Here is a 15,582-nt window from a genome sequence, read left to right as displayed (position 1 = left end):
TGCAAGTAAACATAAATAAATATGTTGCCAAACTCACTAAAGTAATATGACATGAAAATGTGCTTTGTGTTTGTCATGAATGTACGCGAGGACAGCATTTGTTTGTCCTAAACATCCCCTTTATATTACTTAAACAGTTATGGACAGTTATTTTTGGTAGATAATGCATCATTCCACAGATTTGAGATTTTTGTTAAGCCAAGTTTCCATTTGACATCAGATTTACAAAATATTTCACACTTCCAAACGATCCTGACGAACCCCAACCCAAACTGTGGAACTAGCCCTTTTAATGTTGCTGTTTTTGCTGCCAGGCTTGTTAAAAATGCTATAAATAATGACCTTCTGGATTTCAATGCAACAGTGTGTGGTGTTAGAACCAAAGTTGTCTTTAGAAAATTATAGCCAATTCCTTTTGCAACATCATAGGGCGACACACTCCCCTTTCAAAACAAAGTCTGTATTTTGTGTGTTTTCCTTTGGAGATGAAAAATATGCAGTATTCCCAGGCTCATGATGACTGAGGATAGATCTGACAAACAGGAGGTGGTTTGAGGTCTGTGGACCAGCGGGCTGCTGAATCACAGTGCTGCCCTTGCCTTTTTCCAGAATATAAATCAGAGGCCAGTGATCTACCACCTATTATAAGACTCTGCTGTCCATGCAGTGGTTTGGAATCAATCATCTCAGCCGGCCACAACATTCCCACACAGGACAAGTGAAGAGTGCAGGAGTCAATAATTGGAATCACTCTCTGAATAATGATATGATTTGTTTAAGCACGGCAAAATGATTCGGTTTTCTGATGACTGCAGTAAATTTGGTTTCCTCTGAAACTCTGTGACATCACCCGTAAGAATCTGAACTCCCATTTTGAAGCCTCCAGAATCTCATGTTGATGTTTACAACTGTAACTTTCAGAGCGTCACATGCAAGCAGAAATCTATTGGACACAGTGGTGTAGTCTATCTACTATACAGGTATATGTTGTAAACCCATGACAAAAGGGCCATCATTTCCATACAACCACTTAAGAAATGCACATTGATACGTGTGAATACTATTCTTTGACATAACTTAAAGCCCAATTTATACTCCTGCGTAAAGTGCTCTACGTAGGTAACGAAGAGCCCTCTGCGTCGACGGAGAGCTCTGCGTCGTCTCCGGCTGCACAAAATATTTTTTAAGTGTCCGTCACTCCGTCAAGGGACAACGGAGACGGCAATAGCTGCGATTGGTCCTCAGGACAGGCCGAGCGAAGCTGCTCTGTGCCGGCTCACAGTGCGCACCGAGAGTCCACAGAGGCAGAGCTGATCACCGCCGACAACGTCGCTGCCAAACTATAAATACGTCATATCTTAATACACAAACCACATGTTTAGACTCTAAATGGCCAATTTCTCGCCTCAAATTATCTTAAAACTGTGTTTCGTGACACAGAAAAGTGAGAAACGACCACTGTTTCAACAACAACAGTCTCTCTTTCTCTCTCGGACGCCATTGCTCACTGTAGCCAAAAGCACAACAACCTTGCGCAGCAACCCCTACTGATCGGAAATTGCAGCGCGTATCCGTCCACAACGCAGAAGTATGAAGGCTCGAGGTTTCTCTGTGGTTACGCAGTCGGATAACGCATTACGCAGTCGGAGAAGCAGAATGTGGCCTTAAGAGTTGGAACTGGTGGCCTGGCAACCCATGTTGCTTTGAGTGTGTATATCTTTTCTTATGAAGGGGGTAGAGTGGGCGGGGCTCGACATGCTCAGCCGTAGTATGGCCACTACTGAATCACAGTTACTATATAATCATAAATCCAAGGTGGAATGAAGTAGAGGAAAGGAACACTCAAATAAGCCTTACTTATTTTCACTAATTGAATTGTAATTAGCTTCATATCTTATGTCTTTATTATTTTAGAAATACTCGTCATCAAATCATTATTATGACATTTCTCTGTATAAACTTGACATTGCATCTTTGCAGACACTCACAAAAGATGGAGGTCATTTCTGTTTGTCACAGTGATGACTGCTCCTCTCCAGTGGAGGGCTCTCTCTCTGTTCCTCCTGTGAACTTGTGGCACAATCCTCATTGACCTCTACATTCAAAAGAAAGATGACGAGGAGAAACGTTTGAAGACATGTGGACCTCAACCTGAATACACTGTGGGTCGATGTGGACACGTCATTGTGGAGACAAAAACTGAAGGTCAACACAGGTAGAGGCTACTTTCTCAGCATTAGGTTTTTAGTTTTGATGCTTAAAGAGAAGGAGTATCCATCATGGGGGCAGTAAAGCACATTTGTGTTTGAGTGAAGCTGCCATCATCCAGATGGTCGTTGTTGCTTTTTCTGTTCCTTCCCCCTTGCAGGCTGGCTTGGAGGACACCATCACTGAGATAAAGCACGATTGTTTTGTTCCCATGATGTGATGGTCAACAAAGCCCCTTGATTAAACTGTCCGCTCCTCTGCAAGCACACGGCCACATTAGATAAAGATGATGTCACTCACCCTCACCAGCCTGGTCTATTACGGGGGCAGCAAGGCCATTAGAGGGGAATGATGACAGTGATGGGGGAGGAGGTATCTTCGTTTCACATTTCATCTGCACAAGCCCCCCCCCCCCCCCCCGCCCCCCCCACCTTCTTATTTTTTCTAATGGCAGATTTGTTTCCTTTTGTTTCACATAACGTGGCAGCCTTCAATGCTTGGTGGAGGAATGGCTGCAGACAGACATGTAAGTATCAGCGAAGAGCTGCTATATAATCTATAAGCTAAAGGGCGCCACTCTGAGAGGACGCAGCAGTGGGGGGTGGGTTTATGGCGGTTGAGCAGACCCAGCCCTCCCCCCGCCATCAGGGAGAAAACAACATTCAGGCATGAGGCAGAGATGCGTCAGCATGCTCCAGTCACTGGGTGGAACAGCCAAGAGCGGCAGTGGACCTTAAAAAAGCCACATCAGTGAAATCACACACCTCAACGCGCTGTCTGTGACTTGTCTAGACAGTCACAGAGGGATGTACAGTACTACCTGCTGGACAGGACAGGATATTTTTTATTTATTTATTTATTTACTTATTATTATTTTTATTTTTTCTTAAAGATTCCACACTAGATTCACCACTGGTGAAGTAGTGATATTCAGTGATCAGCATAGACACACCAGATGTCCGTCCTGACAGAACTTCCCATTTATCCGGGTTTGGGACCAGCACAAGGAGCAAATGATAAATGTTTATTAGAGTCTTGATGACCCCTCAAAGCTGCTTTACACTACAGTTTTGACATTCACCAATTCACACAAAAGTATATGAGATTATAGCCACAACCTTATAAAGACAGTTTGTCTAAAGGTGTCATAATGACATTAAAACTATAATGGCACGGTGTAATGGCAGTAGAAAAATGGCTCAGTCTGTTTTTTGTCTGCAGGAGATTGAGTAGATACAGTCAGTATTTACTCCTGGGCCAAAAAAAAACCCTCACAAGCTTCAGCTCTGGCTTCGATCTGCAGTGATGTGAACATGACACCAGGGTGATTGTGGTCATTTAGCCTCCTCTTACTCTATTTTTGCAGTGTTGGCACCTTTTTTTCAATCTGATATTACTCAAGCAGTGATGTTAAATCATTTGGTTGCTGCTGAGTTTGAAAATAAGGCTGAAGTGCAAGATTTAAAAAGTGTGACCACCTTGAAAATCTGTACCTTTCTATGCTCAGTTAAGTTTAGACACAGTTGTAGCTCAACCACAGCATTTAATTGGATACTGTCCCCAACCCAGAGTGCAAGCAAATAGAATGTGTCCACCTCTGCTATACAAGATGATATTTTCTTCAGCTTGTTTGTGTTAGATGTTTTGAGGTGGACAAATAGTAGATGACTAACTGGTACTGTGTCAAGTGCCATTCTGTTTCTTTGTACCATACATTTACCTTCAAAATATATAGATTTCTTATCTGATAGATCACAAATTCAGTCACCTCGTCTAAATTTTGCCAAGTTTCTCTCACTGCTGTCATTTTTTTTTTCTGTGAACCAGCTTCTCTTATTTCTGGGTCAAAACCCAGGGGCAGGAACTCTGGGACTTGTGCAGTGTGTCTGAGCCAGTTTGAACTCCAGCATACATGCACTATTTATTAGTATAGTAGTAAGTATCCAGTAAACATTTTATCAGAATGAAATGTTGTATTTTAACAGTCTGCCTTTAGTCAGATGAACAAAATAATTCATCTTTTTCTAATGGCATATAAATGTATTGTGTGTCAGTGTCCAGGGCTCTTTCTTCACTAGCGCGTTGGTTGTTAATGGCACATTATGTGATGTCTCACATTTGCGCTTGCATTTGCTATCATGTTTTTCACAAAGAGTTGCTTAGATGATACAAACAAGAGTTCCGTTTCCTAATGCTGTTAACATATATCAAGTAAAACCATCATTTTATGTCATAGTAAACTCAATATCTTTTGTTTCTGTTATCTAACAAATTGGGTTGATCATTGTCAGTGTCCACAGGCACAACTGATGGCGTTTTCTGATGAACTGAATCACTAATTCACACCGACCCAGTCCAAACAAGGGGCTTTCTTTATGTTCTCCCTATGTGTGCGTGGGTTTTCTCCGAGTTCTCCTGTTTCCTCCTCCAGTTCAAAAACATGCAGCAGTTAATTAGACACTCTAATTTGACTATAGTTGTAAATGTTAGAATGAATATTTGTTCTTTTGTCTATATATGTTCACCGTGTCCAGGGTGAGACCCCACCTTTCGCCCTGTGTCACGTGGGATTGGCTCCAACTCCCTGCGACGCTCATGTGCAACGTTGCATTTCTGCACCTTATTTATGATTTCACTGGCAGGATATTGTTGAATATAACACAACTTATCCAACTGGCCGTTGCAACACACAATAACATATTCATGCTTTGTGTATTTTGAGATGAAACAATAAAAAATAGATGTGAAATGTTGTCAAATTGAACGGGGACAGACAAAGGAAAAAAGGAGGCTTGGTTAAATCCTCAATGGCGCTAACTCTCTGTCTCGCTGGCACATAAAAGAGACAGTCATTGAAAGATGTTACTTTCCACACTCCATCTCACACCTGAAACACACACACGCACACACACACACACACACAGAGCCTCATGCATTAATCATGCATGTGGCGAATGAATGAAAGGGCGGCTGCTTTGTGCGCATGGGAGCTTTTCCTTGCTGTCATTCTTTGAGTTAAGGAGTGAAGGGAAAGAAAAAGAAAACAGTGATGCTCATTTTCACATAAGACAGCAGTCTGACAGTGACTTCTTTTTCCGTCAGTGTGGCAACAAAGTCATTTGACAGGCACCCCTTTATTAATGCATGCTGGCCCTAGTGAGGAGCCACAGCTCCTACAACACATGTGGGATGTGCTCCACTTTTCACAGCTGCACATGTATGTAGTATGTATGTGCACATATGTATGTGTGGGTGTGTGCCACATCAGTGCGTCATTGGGATACTTTCATCATGTGTGCAGCGGGGGAGCAATGAAAGGGCTGCGTTTAAAGTGACAGCGTGAGAGCTGAGGTGAGCAAGAGTGAGGCAGTGTTACTGAACCCTGACGAGCCCGGGGTGCCGTTCATCTCGCAAAGTGTTACCTGCCGCCGACAACGGCATCAACGGAAGCTGACAGGTGCTAATTGGCAATCGCAGCCCTATAGGATCTGTATTACACTTTGTCGCACCTTTCACAGAGACTTTATCCTCCAGTGAACAACACATCAAATAAGAATACACTGTTTGGCAAAAAAAAAAAAAATGCTACAGAGGAAATGACAACAAAAATAACTTTAAAAGTAATCGAAAAAGTCAATAGTGAGGAGACACTGAGGTGCAACAGGGCAGATGGGGTCAAGAGACTTGTTTCCACTGAGAGGTGCAGTGCAGTCCATGATGTAATGGTGGAATTTGACCAAACAAGTGTAGTCTCTCCTGCGGTCTACATATATCTTCCATTGGTGTTGCAGTGCTTGGATGCCCTAGGTAGAGAGGACCTAAATTTGATAGTAAAATAAAGGATATTTCCTCTGCATGAGCTGCCTTTTTGTCCCCGGCTCAAAGTGGTGGACACTGATGAGTCACCCTGGTTAAGGAGACGTCCAAGAAAATCAGCTGCATGTGCTTCTAAATGTATCAAGTTCTCCTGCCACGACCAGCCCTGGTGTGCTTTTGAGCCGGGTCAAGCTGTGGCACCCTGGGCGGAAACCTTCCACATGTCAAGTTCATAGAGCAGAATGTTCTCTACTCCTTCACGGGAGATGCTGGCATTGGCTTTATGATTAAGAGTAATAAAAAATCAACATGGGGTGAAAACGATTAAAGTGTTCTTGGGTGGTGGCTGTGGCATAGTGTCCTTGAATTCAATTGCCCACAATTCCACATTCGATAAAGCTGGAGCATCATCCCATAATGTCTCTGGTAATTCAACGTCCATATTTGATCAGCTATCAAATATGGGTTTATCTGACGTATCATGAAAAGGTGGGTTTTATGCACTCCATGTTTCATTTAATTTAATTTCTTTGCTCTGGCATTACTCCTAGTCACCATACAGAATGAACTTTTCAGCCCACCCTCGTAAATTATGTAGCTACTTACGTAATATGCCACAGCTATAAGTAGCACTATGTCATACCAGTGCGACAGGGTGTAGCTAGTAGTGCAAACTACAACAACGTAGGTTTTCCAGCATTCTGTGTACGTTCTTTTTTTGTTTTTTATCAAAGCTAGCTTTGAGAGGCGGTTGCAAGCAGCACAGAAATGTTTTTTTCTCCCCAATCGTGGACCAAAAATGATGATTCTCTGTTGACCAATCAATGGACTGCATCATGTCTAACTCTAACTCTAATTTATACACCCTGTATGAGCTGCGCCACAAACCCTCAAATTTAACAAATGAACAAAATGTTATCACATTATTTTCCAAATGGCCCTGCTGATGAAACTGTTGATTTACTAGATGCAATGATGGCAAACTGGATGGATTCTTCCATGAGCACAATAATAACCAGTGGAGAAGTGAGGTTGTATGAAAAGAGGTTCCCTCCCAAAGTAATTTATGAAATGCTCTGCATGAAATCTACATCTACATCCATACTACTACAATTCTGTTTGATTTCAGCTCCATATCTGAAGTAAACTCTCCTTAGTTGTTTGGTAAATGTCAGGAAACAACAAAAGGATTTCTTTTGTGAGATCGACAACAACGGTAATACTGAAAGTCTAAGGGCCTGATTTACTAAAGCGCTGCGCGTGCAAAAACGTGTGCAACCTGGATTGCACACGCAGATTTGCGTTGATGCTGATCTATTAACAGGGCGCAATGAGGAGTGCGTCCCTCAGACGGGCAAAATAGCACTCGCAACCCATTTAGCGTTCTTGCCTTGATGCATATGCAATGTGGGGCGTTTACACGCTATTTTGCGTGTGATGGGAGGAGAACATGTAATTAGGTGCACGCACAAAGTGATTTATCAAACCTGAAACTGATTGCGGTGTTTATTTTTGCGTCTATATTTAGCACGTTTGAAATGCAGGTCTTAACTGGAACAGTTAACGCTTTTTCAGAGCAAGTTCAAATACGCGTTCACAGATGACGCACATTCATTTCTTAAATAAATTATTATCATAAATTAAATATAGATATCCATAGGAGAAATGTATGTTTGTACTGGTATGGGCTTTCCTTGGTCTGCAGTTTGTGGTTCAAGGAGGGGTCGTACCTATGTTACCCTGTTAAGACCGGAGGAACGGGGAACCCCGCTTTACCTTAACGGGTCAAGCTCTAACCTGGTCTACTCTCGGTGCGCACACGTCACCAAAACCTCACAGGCAGGTTACCCTAACCCTAACCCTTCCAGTTCCAGGCACATTTAAATGCAATAAATAATCACAACAATCACTATTTAATGTAACTATCTGAATCAGCTATAGATATATCATCTATATCGATTGTCCCGTCGCCTCTGACGTCAGATCAAAGGCTGTTTGCACGCGTAATGGAAACTCAGCCTGACTGAATGAACACAGATGAAACCAGGGACGGACTGGGACTAAAAAGCCGTTGTGATGATCCACTTTATTATTATTTACTTTATTTACTTATTGACAAAAAAGTCCCACATCCATTGAAATTAGACCTATGTGTAATCTTGATAGAAACAGCAGAACTCGCTCCCTGGCAGCTGTCAGTGAGCTGCAGTCAGCAGGAGAGCGCAGCACCTTCTTTTTTTTTTTACTGCAACATCCATAGTCCATAGTTTTCTTTGTTTGATACGTCAGGTAATGATGGAGCTGTCCAAAATACCAACGCAGGATTAATAATAATAATAATAATATAAAAAGGTCCTATATGGACCCGGGGAACAATATGTCATATATGCCTCGATCCCAGTTATCGGCTTATTGCAGAACGTCACTTTCTGTTCAGTGGAAATTTCATTCTGCGCTTCCGTTGAGTCTGCTCTTTCTCCACGTGGACAACTCTTCACTAGCGCAAAATCCTCATTTAAATAGGGCGGTCTTAACCACTTCTGCGCCTGTAGTCAATTGCGGCCGCAATCTTAGTAGTTCACCCGCAAAACGTAATCCAGTAACAGGCGCAGTCTTTCTGCTCGTGCAAGCAATTTAGCGCTCTCTATTTGGAATCTTAGTAAATCAGGCCCTAAGTGTAGACAGCACTCTGCCCATCCAGGCTAAAATGCAGTGAGTTTTTCAAAACAAAATAAAGTCTGTTGTAGATGTAGATGTAGTATTTACATCCGCCCCAGTGATCTGCAAACTGACATCATGTCAAGAACATAATGATGGTTTTAACATGTGCGACTGTACAGATGTGTCTGCTGACAGCCTGTCTGTGTCTCTGTGTGTGTGTGTGTGTGCGTTTGAGTGACAGGGAGAGAGAGGTAAAATCAAAGCTCTCCTCCCACTGAAATTTTTTTTACCCAGTAGAAAAAGGAAAGCATATGGCCAACAGCATTACATACATTACAACACTATATGAGAGCTGATTAGTGTCAAAATGCTGTAAATCTACCAGAAAATCAGGTGACATCAACTGAGGAGGCGGTCTAGAATCAATCTGGAGGACGGCTTGCATTGATGTATCAAAGGAATTTGGCCACATCTGTCATCAGACCAGCTCTGAATGTGATCTCCAGATCTGAGAACACATTCAGAACTGCACTGGAATCGTTCCGAGCTCTATTTAGCTCTCTGGCCGTAATCAGATCACCGAGGATGTGTGTTCATACCAGTTTTGAACACAGTCCAAACGTCTGTTTTCTTGGCTCTGAAAGTGTGGACAGCAGATTTATCCAGGGCAGAGCTGATCCATTTTTAAAGCAAAATGGAGTAATGTGGATGCAGCCTATGGATTCCTACCAAGTAAGATTCTGTGTAGTTAAAACAATTAAATTAAATTAATTGAAATGAAATGTAACATATTTTGGACTATTGGACACATTTAACTGCCGTATAATTGAATTAAATGACCTGAAACAACAAAACAAAGCTACTCCCCATGTTAAAACTCAGAATCAGCACTGTTAAAGTGAATTCAATCACATCATGATGCAATACTTTACTGTCTCATGTTCATTCTAAACATATCTTAAGTCAATGTGTTTGATGGATTTGCTATTTTTTCCCTTATAAACCAGATAATAAATGGGTTGTGCTCCCTACTGTAACATAATAGCTCAAAAAAGTGTTTTTTGTTTGATACACAAAGGTCCATAGCAGTCAGAATTAATTGCAGATAGAATCAGTTAGTGATTTTTTATGGGCTCCCTGTGATGCCACGGAGCATAAATATTCACATCAGGTGCAGAAGACGTGGCTGTCACTCACCACTATTAGATTTCCCGGCTTCAATCTACAAAAGATTGTGTAAACGCTACATTCATTTAATGGTGCACGCATGTTGCAACACTTAAATTTAAGGGCTATCCAACCTGGAGCGAAAACACAATAACATTATTATTATTAAGACATAAAGAAAATAAATAAACATAGAAAGAAAGGTGGAGATAGAAAGAAATTAACTAAGTAAAAAAGGAAATATTTGCTTGGCTCTCAAGCCAAGTGCATGTTTTTGCACTAGCTTTTCATTTAAGTGTGAAACCTTGATTTCAGTTGCTATTGTGCCATATTTTCACACATGGGCAAAAACGAAAAAAATGATCTTTGAAATAAAATGCGAGCTAATAAATGTATGAAAAATAAACTACAAAATAAAGCAGCCACACCATGTATTAAAATACAATACTACATTTTTGTATTTTTCAAAATACTAAAACACCCCCTCATGTGTACACTGGCTGATGAGAGGACTATGTCTGACAGCAGCAGACGCATACCATAATCAGTCAACAGATTAAACATGTTAGAAACATCCCAATATAAGCTAATTAGCTAAGTCACTCACTACACTATCAGTGTGTTTCATCACAGGTGCTTAGTCTAGTCCACAGCTGAAACTGTCATTAGTTTGTGCACAACCAAAAACAAATAAATATGTAAATGTAACATCCTAGTACCATCCAAGGTTCTTAATCATTAAGCTATACTTATATAATTTAAAACATGCACTTCTACAGTACAGGGGAACATACATGAGTTCAAAGTCTAGAAAAGATCAATTACTATAACTCCAAAAACTAAAAGGGAGGCCAATAATAATAATAATAATAATAATAAAACTAGAATAGTGTGGCTATGAAAGCCTGCGGCTTAGTCAGAGAGTTCATATGTGTGATTTTAGTCAGGGGTAAATTAAAGTGGGCGCCAAGCAGCCATCGATTATCAGGAATACTGCCCATCACTGCATATTTTATTTGCGAACATTTATGTCGCATTTTCATATTTTCTATGTATTATCTCTCTATCTATGTACATTTTCCTTTATTTTCTTTTATTGTTGGAACTTATATTCTTGGAACACACGGAACATCTGTGTTTTTAACCTATACCAAAACGATTTGACTTGAATGAAAAGGCAAATAACAGTGGCAAATATAATAATAAAAAACGTGGTTATGTCTTAGCGTTAAAAGTCATGACATTGTCAGTGTCTGTTCTGACAATGTCACTACAATAACATTAGAATTCAACCATGATGAAACTGTCAGAAAACTGGATCCAGTGCTGCTTATAAGTCCGATTGTATGGGAATACCAACGCTTTTAGATGTGATGTAATTCCCTATTATGATCATCCATTGTGTTTTTTTGTTTGAGGTAGAGCCTTTGTGTGTGTGTGTGTGTGTGTGTGTGTGTGTGTGTGTGTGTGTGTGTGTTTGTCTGCAGGATGCTGATTGCCCACTTAGCATTGCTTCTGTTTCCATGTTTCACAGTGTAAATTTTAGTGCAAAAGTCAATACAGCATTTCAAGGCAACAAAGTGCTTGATGAACGTACCTCATCAGGAAGGCTAATGACCAAGTCATTCTCCGCCTGGCCCACCAGCCCCTGCAGGAAATACTGACTGCAGGCGGCCAGCACGGCCCGGTGCCCGCGGAACTCCTTGCCCTCCACCAGGACAGTCACATCGCACAGGATATCCTGCTTCCGCTGGTCGTTGAGGCAGAGGAGGATATTAGCACAATGAACCGTCGACTCATACACATACATGGGGGCTTCAGGCTTCACATCCACGGACATTCCGCTCACGCCCTGGAAATAGAAGCACAACAGAGGGGGGGGGGGGGGGATGTCTGGTTAGTTCAGTGTTTGCATACCGCAGCGCTGATTTCTGTCCTGGTGGTGTCATGCACATACTCACACACACACACACACACTGCTGCTTTACATACACACTCATTGGTCACTTCATTAGGAACACCTGTTTAAATGTGAGTTAATGCAAATCACGCAGCAGCAATTTCATAGATTTGACAACCCACTGAAGTTTAAAACGAGCATGAGATCCAGGGGAAGAAAGGGGATTGAAGTGACTTTGAAAGAAGGGGTATGTCAGACACTCTTGATCTACTGGGATTTACACACATCATTATTTTGACAGAGAATGGTAGCAGAGAATGGTCCAAAAATGTGAAAAAATCCCGTTCTCTGGGAGAAAATGCCTTGTTGATACCACTTATTGCATTCACTTGAAAAAACAAACAAAAAAAACCTCCTGTTTTTTCTCAGTAATTAATTTTCGGTTTGATTTTTTGATTTTTTTTTTTTCTGTTTTTCTGACAAATGTTTTTCCTGATTTTCTGAGTAATTATTTTCCTGTTTTTCAGAGTAATTTTTTTTCCTCTGTTTTTTGGAGTAATTTTTTTTTCTGTTTTTCAGACTAATTATTTTTCTGTGCAAATTTTTTTCCCCTGTTTTTCGGAGTAATTTTTTTTCTGTTTTTCGGAGTAATTTTTTTCTGAGTTTAGAGAGCATTTGAAATAATAAACACATTCACTCCTTTATTGAGAGTTCGATTTATAACAACATGGATGTCTTGTTTAGTTTAATCAAGTTTCACTTTGATCTGGGTTTAAGACACTGGGAGATAGTCCTGTCTTCAAGTCAGATAGATGGTATTATCATTAGTTTGTTGAATTTACGCAGGCACCTGAGGACTTTGCGGTTGTTCAGAAGGAAAGCCCATTCAGATCTGCGGGAAGGAGTCAGCATAGGTGTATGGGAGTCACTTGCAGGCTGGAAGTTCTTGCGAGAGTTCTTGATAATTAAAAAAAAAAAAAAATAAAATAAAAAATACTCTGAAAAACAGGGAAAAAGAATTTGCACGAAAAACAGAAAAAAATTACACAGAAAAATTGAAAAAAAATTAGACAGAAAAACAGAAAAAAAAAATCTAAAAATCAAACTGAAAATTAATTACCGAGAAAAACAGGAGTTTTTTTTTTTTTTTTTCAAGTGAATGCAATGCGCTTCCGTAGATTTCAAACCAATAACTTGCAATTTAACTCAACAAGCACTGGGCAGTAATTCAATACTAATATATATTTCTTCAACATCTATAAGTAGGGGTCAAACTGATTATTACTAGTTAATGAGACTGGTAACCTATTAGGATCATTAGGAACCAATATGCAATGTGAAAATGTTTTAAAATGGTGATGACAGATTCTTAAAATGTGTCTCTGTTTAACAAGTGCTTTTTGTTCATGAATCACTTTTATAACCACTGTTAAACAGGTTCATTCAACTTAGAAGCACAACTTCATCTTTCATTATCTGACATCGTATCTCTATAATTATAGATTTAATTGAGTTTTTTGGCATGCACAAGACTATGTCTGCACACACAAGGGATCAAACCTTAGAGCTGCAGAAAATCACATTAGGTGCTACATTATTAGGTGTTCTCAGTACTCAATAAAACTGCCGGTGAAGACAACAACAAAAGAAGCACAGACATTTAAAGATTGTCCAACTTCCAGGAAGATTCCATCAAAAAAACAGAAAGTTCTCTGAGAGCAAATATACCTCAAACTCCTGTATCCCCCCCCCCCCCCTTAAATGGCTCTGCTCCAAAATCTTATATGAGTTCTCCCTTTGGGTCAAAGCCCACCCAGACATAGAGTTTTTTTTTTTCTTTTTGGAATGATCCTCCTAAATGTCAGCCAGCATCGTCACCATAAACTCCTTGGCGTAGGCAATGAAAACGCACATAAACCTTCTTTAATTTAAATGCCAATTACACTTTATGTAAATTCATTTATAAGGAAAGAGTTCACTTTTTGCTCTCTGGGTCCACATGTGTTTTTAATCACATGGACGCATGCAGCAGATCTCAAGACTATGAGCTGGAAGAGGGTGAACAATATAAGTGCAGTCACAGCTCCTCCTTCACACCATCACAGAACCAAGTGACAGCACTAAGGTTGATAATTAGGCATGGAAATAGAAACGGATAAGCAAATACTGTATGATGGGGAGGAGAGAATTAAAAAAGGAAGGTTTTTGTGGACATGAGTCTGAAACTAACCTGTATTTTAACACTGGGATATTATCCTGTTTGCTTTTTAGTTAGTAATAATAATTTCCTTTAATAACATCTTTGCACGCACAGTCCAAACTATGTTGATGTGACAGTACAGACTTTATGGACACTGGTGTCTGTTTACTTTTATTAAACAGCATATTTAAATAAAATGTAATTAATAAAAAAAAACCTTAACCTAAACTAAATTTTAACTCTAAGTGTTTACCCATAAACAGGCCCTTTAAGGTGCAGCAGAATGTTCTCACTTCCTGTGGATTATTTTGTTTTTTTGGTCCTCACACATTATTGTGTAGAATTCTTAGTGAGGACTCTCATAGATATAATGTGTTCCCTAACCCCTTACACCAGGGGTTCTCAAAGTTTTGATACCTGAGGGCCAATTTAGGAACCCAACATTGGACTGAGGGCCGCCAAAGGAAAAAAAAAGGAAAAAAAACCAGAAAGAAATCCCATTTGTAATCATTTTAACCAGATTGCAGCTCTACGGTTTACACTTATTGGTCTGTATACACACACATGCCTTTCCATGCATGCCTGCTCTTTTTTTAAGGTTGCCCTCCAAAATGACATGTACAATTATGGAATTACATACAGTATATACAAATTAACAATTGAGCATTATCATGACATTTTAATATGTATTTAACATTAATTTCTGTCTCTGTAAAAGGTGGAAAAAACAGCACCTTCCCTTAACTTCTGTATCTTTAAACAGCTGCTTAAACCAGGCTCCTTTATGTGACGTCTTTATGACAACTAATGTAATATTTCACATTTCTTTTCCACACTGAACCTCTGTGGAAACAATGTGGAGTCCCTGGTGCAGGGAAAGTGCCAAGATGTCACTATTTGTCACTTATAAACCGCTCACCACTGTTGGTATTTGTCTGAAGGTTCCAACAGAATTACTGTCATGAACTTTGCCTCAGACTGAAGGGAAAATCATATTTATTTATGTTTGATATACAGTAAATTTAATTTAAGGTCCTTATATAGGGAACTAATCAGGATATTGTCAAATTTATATAACAAGTAAGTCACCAAGCTCTAAAAGCTCTAAAAATGTCATGGAATTGTGCTTTCTCTAAGATGATATTCCCACCATCCAGGAATCTTGCACACGCACACACACACGCACGCACCCTTAAAAAAGGTGGTGTGTGTGTGTGTGTGGAAGCTGGTGTAAGTGTCTCCATCTTTACTGAGTCAAGTGTTAAAACAGAGACCGGGAGGCGTGCTCAGCTTGCATGTGAAAGCAGCTTTCATGTTGTGAAAATAGGAGCTCCTCATTGTGTAAATGGAAAAGGAGCGGGGTGAAAAATGCAGCACAGGAATCTCTCTGAAGTGGGAAGATGTTTTTGTAGGAGCGCTGGATCAAATCAGTGAGTAAGGTGTGCTAGATTTCCTCCATGTGTTTGCAAACTGAACATCCTGCTCCACCAGTCATCAAAAATAAGAGTTTTAAAGATGGGAACATCATTAAATATCACTAGATTTAGGATGACTCCCTTACAAGGGAAGGGTAGCACTGGGAATATAACAAATCATAAATTATTATTCCTAAGTGTAAATGTGGAGGAAA

General features: G+C 40.1%; 1 protein-coding gene across 1 annotated transcript in view; it reads right to left on the bottom strand.

Moving 5' to 3' along the window:
* The window catches only part of bach2b (BTB and CNC homology 1, basic leucine zipper transcription factor 2b), a gene marked incomplete at its 3' end in the record, with an annotated part of 36,212 nt that extends 24,508 nt beyond the window's left edge, over positions 1–11,704 (bottom strand). Inside the window, exon 1 of the mRNA XM_083899043.1 lies at positions 11,450–11,704. Coding sequence (XP_083755169.1) covers positions 11,450–11,692 — 243 coding nt within the window. The 5' untranslated portion in view covers positions 11,693–11,704. The remainder of the gene's footprint in view (positions 1–11,449) is intronic.
* Between the last annotated feature and the right edge of the window lie 3,878 nt (positions 11,705–15,582).

Source organism: Microchirus variegatus (assembly GCF_963457635.1).
Source record: "Microchirus variegatus genome assembly, chromosome: 12".
NCBI classification, from domain to species: Eukaryota; Metazoa; Chordata; class Actinopteri; order Pleuronectiformes; family Soleidae; genus Microchirus; species Microchirus variegatus.
The sequence above is the reverse complement of the archived record's forward strand: the minus strand, read 5'-3'. Positions and strand labels throughout refer to the sequence as shown.